The sequence below is a fragment of the Olea europaea genome, chromosome 20 (genome assembly GCF_002742605.1).
Source record: "Olea europaea var. sylvestris chromosome 20, O_europaea_v1, whole genome shotgun sequence".
NCBI classification, from domain to species: Eukaryota; Viridiplantae; Streptophyta; class Magnoliopsida; order Lamiales; family Oleaceae; genus Olea; species Olea europaea.
Genome location: NC_036256.1, coordinates 4,446,278 through 4,454,004, shown reverse-complemented (window position 1 = coordinate 4,454,004; position 7,727 = coordinate 4,446,278). Strand labels below are relative to the sequence as shown.

General features: G+C 38.9%; 1 protein-coding gene across 1 annotated transcript; it reads left to right on the top strand.

Annotated features, from left to right (window-relative positions):
- Positions 1 to 764: 764 nt before the first annotated feature.
- Positions 765 to 2,422, top strand: LOC111369463 (UDP-glycosyltransferase 73E1-like). The gene has a single exon (XM_022990981.1). It carries the CDS (start codon positions 820 to 822, stop codon positions 2,302 to 2,304), a length of 1,485 nt encoding a protein of 494 aa, XP_022846749.1. The 5' UTR covers positions 765 to 819; the 3' UTR covers positions 2,305 to 2,422.
- The last annotated feature ends 5,305 nt before the right edge of the window (positions 2,423 to 7,727 follow it).

Below are 7,727 nucleotides of genomic sequence, written 5' to 3'. Positions count from 1 at the left end.
ATCCAGGATAATCTATGAATATGCTAATGTAAGCTCTTACATCAGCAGCTAAAAGCCAAATTAGAAGCATCCTAGCAATACAATTTTAAGCAACAAGCCGAGGTGTACACAAGTTCGTCGACTATATGACAACTAGCCGTTGTGTAACAACTGAAGTTCTAATTGAGGTTGTTCAAATTGAAGAAGAGAGATGTTGTAAAATGCATTAAAATTTTGACTAAAACAGGTTTCGACTTGCAATTGATAACATGCTTAAGTTTAGAAACAAGATGGTTTAACAAGAGCCACATAATATTAGAATTCAGAATAATCTCTAAGTAAGCTAATGTGTGCTCTTATATCAGCAGCTAAAAGCCAAATTAGAAGCCTCCTAACAATTCTATTTTGAGCAACAAGTGAAGGCATATATGTAAGCTCCTCGACTATATGACAAATAGCCGATGTTTAACAACAAAAGTTTTAATTGAGGTGGTTCAAAATGGTATTGAAGAGGATAGATATTCAGAATTTGAGTCTCACCTTGTTAAAAATTAGGCGTGTATGAAGATTTTGACTAAAATTGGTTTTGACTTGCAAATGATAAAATACGTAAGCAATGTGGTTCATTTCGACTTGCAAATGATAAAATACGTAAGCGATATGGTTCAACGAGAGCCACATAATATTAAAATACAGGGTAATCTGAGTATGCTAATATGGGCTCTTACATAACAAGCTAAATGCCAAATTAGAAGCATCTTAGCAGCACTATTTTAAGCCTTAAGATTTAGCAGTAGCAAAGGTAGATCATTCAGCAGCTAACCCTATCCAGTCTCTCCAATGGCTATCCATGAACAAAAACTTCACTTTTTGTTGCTTCCTTTCATGGCCGAAGGCCATAGCATTCCCATGGTAGACATTGCCAGGTTGCTGGCAAAACGTGGTGTTATTGTCACCATTTTAACCACCCCTGTTAACCATAACAGGTTCAAAACAGTTGTTGCTCGTGCAATCCGTTCTGGGCTGCAAATTCGTGTGGTGGAACTCAAATTTCCGAGTGTGGAAGCAGGCCTGCCGGAAGGGTGCGAAAACTTCGACATGATCTGGTCCATGGATTTGGCACTGAAGTTCTTCACTGCTGTAGGCATGTTGCGGGAGCAGGTCGAAGAATTGCTACGAAAAGAGATGAAACCTGCGCCGAGTTGTTTAATATCCGATATGTGCTTTCCTTGGACAACAAACGTTGCTCAAAACTGTGGTATTCCGAGGATTGTGTTTCATGGGACTAGTTGTTTTTCTCTCTTATGTTTGCACCTCCTGGGAATCTCCAAGGATTTCGAAAACATAGCCTCTGACTTGGAGTATTTCGTCGTGCCTGGATTGCCTGGTGGAATTGAACTAACTAAGGCTCAGCTTAGAGGAACTGTCAATCAAATGACATCAGATTGGAACGCTGTAAGGGAGCTGATAAAGGAGGCTGAGACAGAAGCATTTGGGGTAGTGGCTAATACTTTCGAAGAGTTGGAACCTGAGTATTTGAAAGAATATATAAAGGTGAGAGGCAAAAAGGTTTGGTGTATTGGTCCAGTTTCTTTATACAACAAAGAACAGTTAGACAAGGCTGAAAGAGGTAACAAGGCCTCAATTGATGAAGATCGTTGCATGAAATGGCTCAATTCGCAGGAACTGAACTCTGTTCTTTATGTTTGCCTAGGAAGTTTATCTCGACTAGCAACTGCACAACTGATAGAGCTTGGTTTAGGCTTAGAAGCGTCCAATAGACCGTTCGTGTGGGTTATTCGAAAGGTATCGGATGAATTTCAAGCATGGCTAGTCGGAGAAAAATTCGAGGAGAGGATTAAGGGTAGAGGCCTTTTAATCCATGGTTGGGCACCACAAGTACTAATATTGTCCCATCCCAGTATTGGGGGATTCTTAACTCATTGTGGATGGAACTCGACTCTAGAAGGCATATGTGCTGGTGTACCTATGATAACATGGCCAATATTCGCAGAACAGTTTTGCAATGAGAAGTTCATTGTGAATGTGCTGAAGACAGGATTGAGGGTAGGTGTTGAATTACCAGTCACCTTTGGAGATGAAGAAAAAACAGGAATACAGGTGAAGAATGTTGAAATTACGAGGATTATCGACAGGTTGATGGATGGGGGAGAAGAGGGAGAAGAGAGAAGAGATAGAGCAAAAAAGCTTGGAAAAATGGCAAAAATGGCACCTGAAGAAGGGGGTTCCTCTTACCAGAACATGTCATTGCTTATCCAAGATATCATGCACCATGCAAACAGAGTTTTGATAGAGAAATCCTAATAGAATTTTGATCTAGATTGGTAACTTTATTTTTACTGCCTTTGTTACTTGAATACTGTTTCTGATCCACACTGTTACTTATTTGTTTGTCAAATGTATACTTTTTCATTTCAGCACTCTAGCTCCTTCTTTTCTTTGTTTAATTTTTTTCTTTCTGACTAAATTATCTGACTTGAGACTTCAACTATCATCTATCATTGCACTAATTTTGGCCAATGTATTTGTAGGAGTTAGGTAAACCAACTCTCCTATCTCGAGGTCGAAGTTTTGATACTTGGATCATGAGAGTTTGTCGAATTAATTAATTTTTCATGAAAACCTTTTAAGTAGAACGGCCAACATAAATGTTATGGAAACTTTTTAGTTTTTACGACTCTCATTTTATGAAATTGTTAGCTATTATGGACTAAGGCATAGTAAAAAACTTGAAGGTCTTATGTAAATTGTTGATTGTGCATTCTTTGAAATAAGAATAAGGTTAATGTTGTTGGTCCGGATCAGGGACCAACTCAAAAACAAGGGGCACACCTCCGCCCTTGATTTAAATCCCATGGACCCATATCAGGGGCTGAGGTGGTGACACCTTAGCCACCACCTCAACCCCTGTTTTTGAGCCTGTCCCCACCTCAGCCACCACCTCAGCCCCTATTTTTGAGCCTGTCCCTGACTTTGGTCAGGTAGCACGGCCCCTGTTTTTGAGCATGTCCCTTACCCTGGTCAAGTAGCACAGCTCTAAGAATAATCATAAAAGTATACTAATGGAGCGAATGATGCTAACAAAAATAATGTAGGTGATTGCTGAACTACAATTAGCAATTTAGTGTTATTATCAATGAACTAGCTTAATTATGTATTACATGTCTAGTTTGAACAAAAACATGTTCAATCCAGTTTCAACCAAATCTTAACATCTCGTTGCTCCATCTGTATTATTATATTTACTAAAAATTCAAAAAACAATCATATCATTAACAACTACAAAATTCCTATAATTTATTCCTACCTTTTTAACATGTTGTGTCGGGTTGACATCACTTTTATAACGTGCCCAATCGAACAAGAAAAAGGCAACATGATTTCATCTTCAAAGGATTCAATGTGTCTTAGGTAAGAAATACAAACGCATCAATATTCAATGAACATCAATGGGAGAACATTCAATGCAAGCTTCTAGAAAAGAATTTTTTGCCCCTACCATAAACAATTTTATTAGAATTTATTACAAATTAAGGTTTTGACAATGTGAGTAGAAAGTTAACAATCTCTTCATCCCATAAGGATAGGATTGAAATCCCTTTTTGTTTGCTCCAAATTATAGGTCTTGTTACGCCTATGAATTATCACTCCATATTGGGCCACCTTATTGGACCCGAGCTAGGTCCATTAGTGTTGGGCCTCAAAGTCAAGGCTCTAAGAAGCCTAGCCGAGGCGCCACCGAGGCCATAAAAAGCCCAGCCGAAGTGCCTATCACTTTGCTCACCTCATACTGGGCTCGAACTTAGGCCCATTAACCCGCCTTAGCCCATTTCACATCATTTCTCTATATATATGGATTCAATTCACAAGTTAAGGTATGTTTTACATTCTCTAGCCAAATCCCTATCTCCATACTATTGCACTCTATATATCTATCTCCGTCCGACCGTTGACTTGACCGTCGGAGTGCAAACGGTCGTCGGACCTTCTTCTCGTCCAGCTGCCTTTGCTTCTTGACGGGGTGCTACTTGCGCAGGTTTCGAGGGAGCGAGGCTAGGGTGCCTGTTGGAGCCATTTTTGGAGGTCAACAGATTGGCGCCGTCTGTGGGAATCGGTACGTTAACCATGTTATACCACGTACCAAAAGGTCACTGGAAATTGAAAAAAAAATTTCTGGGCAGTTTCTCTACCAAAAAGAAGCAAGAAGAGCAACCAAAGAAAATAAAATTGAAGCTACCAGAATCTGCCGTGAGAAATGGTCATGGCCGGCCAAGGGTTGATAAACCCATCATGTAATGGCAACTGGAAGAAAAATTTGAAGAAGAAGAGCTGTCCATTTTAATCTTGGATAAAATGCAGAAGACAAAAGTCAAGAAATGAAAGCTTATTGAAAAAATGCTCCATTGATGGGTTGTTCACAAAGTGGCAGACAACAACATTCTATGCACACTCCACTTGTCGTGAACAATATTCTCACATTGCATGGGAAAGAAATCAGCTTCAAGTGAAGAACAGAACCAACAACAAAAAATGAATGAATTTATCTACCAAAATTCGCCGGCAAACGAGGGAGTCTTGCCACTTTTTTTTTTGTCAAAAACCGAAGCTACCACAAAAAATGTACACTGACCAACAGTCAAGACTCCACCTCATTTTTGCATGAAAATGCAGTCACGATCAGAGGGCAAATTTTGACAGCCCAGCGTGCTGCATCGTCGAGCCTCTCCACTACCATTGCAATGGGCTTTGCAAAAAGCCGTACGGTACACACTTTTATTCTCAAGCTACATTCTTTGAAAAATTTGATTGTGAATTGCTATGAAGATGGTGGAAAAGATAAATTATGGAAACGGGTTCTACAAAATAAAAAATTCTGCTGCCAATCAACCATTTATTGATAGACCACGAAGTGCTCGATGAAATGCCAAACCAAAAAATTTTCTCATTATAAAGATGGATTTTGCTACCATTGGGGCAGCCTTGCATTTCACAAATTCCAGCCAAGACCGTTGAAGTCGCCGGCCATGGATGGTCCCCGATCTTCCTTTCTCTTGTGTCCATTGTCTTAGCATTAATTTGATTGGAAAATGACAGTGATGGTGGCGTGTCCAAACAATTAATAGCTGTGAATATCAATTTTTTCCAGACTTTTGCTGACATAGTGGGTACACTTTAAGGCTTGTTTGGTATTGCTAATTATTCATTTGTAGACAAGGTTGGAATCTGTGCATGCTCTCTAGAATTTGTGCCAATTAAATGTTTCATTTTACTTGGGCCGATTATTGAACTTTCTTTATCTATTTTGGGCCTCAAAGGTCGATAAATTTGGGCTATAGGCTGCCCTCCCATTAAAAAAAATAATAATAAAAAAAAATAAAAAAAAAATAAATTGCAAGCTTAATTGGGCCTATTACTTTATTTAATCCAAACAATTAATATCTGCATAGTGGGCATTACTATTCTGACTCCCAGACTTATTTTCCACGGTAAAATTGCTTTGATATGATTGGGCTTAAATCTAGTCTTCACGTGGGGCCATAGTTGGGGAGTTGTTTTTATCCAGCTCGGCACATCTTTATGACCCTCTCCCTTCTACTTGAGTTGTCGTTTATTATGAAAAAATTGGGCTGGTCGGATTTTCTTCTAAATCCCTTGGATCTGCTGGATACTTCAATTTATTAGTCTTGCCTCCACTTTGAGCATGGTAATATATTTGTTGGGAAAAATCTGCGACACACAAGAAGCAACCACTAGAGAGTCCTACTCGGCTAATTCTTGATCATGAAGGCAGACTTACTAATTCTCACATTATGGCACGTGAATTATTCAAACAATCCGAAGTCCTCGTTCCTTGAATAAAGGGAGAGGTGGTACCTTGAAATCCTCGTTCCTTGAATAAAGGAAGAAGCATATATTTTGGAATCCTTATTCCTTGAAAAAAGGAAGAGGCTAATGGTCAGACGTGTTAGCCCTTGAAAAAGGAGTCTTTCCTGACCTTCTTCGCAAGATCTTTATTCCTCACATCTCACTATTGTTGAGCTTAGCTATAAGACCTCGTTTGTCCGAGGCTGCTTATAAAACTCCGATAGTTTGAGAGTGATTCGCGGGATGTCCATTTCCTGCTTCGCCAGATGCTTATTCCTAACTTCGTGAGATGATTATCCCTCACCTTTCACTATCAAGAGTCACCAGCTAGATATTTGTTCACCACTTCATGAGAAGCCTTGTTCTACGAATTACTGCATTATAGCCCCGCTTATGTTCAGAAAGGTCATCATGCCTCTACATAACAACTATCTACGTTCAGTTCAGAGTCTGCCTCTGCAGCATCGTCATCGGTACATTTATTCTGTTCAGAGTCGACCTCAACATTCGTATCAGTACATCTATTATGTTCAGTTCAGAGTCAGCCTCTGCTTCGTTATCAGTACAGCTGTTCAGTTCAGGGTCAGCCTCTGCATTCGTATTAGTACAGCTGTTCAGTTCAGAATTTTGCTTCTGCCTCAGCCATGTTACATCTACTTATCTTCGGAGAGCTAATATTACCTCAACATGGCTGCACCATCCACCATGTCTGGGATGCGTCGTCACCTCGGAGGAGAGGCTCGCGTCCCATCTCTGGGCCACCTCGCTTGAACTTCGAGGCGCTAGCACATGCCTTCCTTTGGCCAGGCTGAGCGCCAAGGGGAGAAGCCCCAACATGCTTGCACCATCCACCATGTCTGGGATGCGTCGTCACCTCGGAGGAGAGGCTCGCTGTTCGCAAAATTATTTCTTCTCGATTTTAAAACCCACCGCAAGTGTACGGTTCGCTAACAAGTAGTAAAGTGGACTATGAGTCCAAGTATCGTTTCCAAGAGGATTAAATTAGCTCTAATTAAACTAATGTGACCTTAACCGAATCTAATTGAATGAAAATTTGGTTTAAATATGAAAACCCTAATTTTGGGAGAAATCCCCAATTCGAAACCCTAATTGCAAAGAAAACCCTAATTTCAAAATTGGAAACCCTAAATTCAAAATTTCACTAATCTAATGAAATAAATACGCAACTGAAATGTAAATACGCAATTTTAGAATTATTGTATTGAAATGAATTGAAATGAAATCATTAAGAACTTGAATCCCCAATTGATTATTAAAAAAAACCTAATTTCACAAATTCAACGAATAGATGAACAAAATGCCAATTCAATGTTCCTAAATTATCCAATACACTCTCTCGATATTCAATGTTCCTAAATTATCCAATACACTCTCTCGATATATATTGAATCTACTCTTACACACCACCAGCCTATATTTCTATGGATGATGCAATGTATAGGAATGCATGACTTTTTATGAACATTTTCATGAATTGCATAAAGCATAGAGGTAAGTTTCCATCCCCTATCGGACCCTATGTCGATTTATATTCTATCGAATTTATTCCCCTTCTTTCGAATGCAAAGAATAAATCATCTACAATCACATAATAATTGGCCAAATAATTATGGAAACATTCAACTCATATAAATCAAGCATTTGTCCAATCGAAATTAATATTGAATTTATGAAATAACGGAAATTTAAATCATCAAAAGGTTCATCAAATTCCTAATGAATAAAAACCCTAGCCTATAATCATCATTGCAAAATCAAGAAATTGAAAAACGAAATTAAAAGAAAATAAGAATACACCCGTATGGAATTTCTTCAATCCGTGTGTATAATCTTCAATCCGT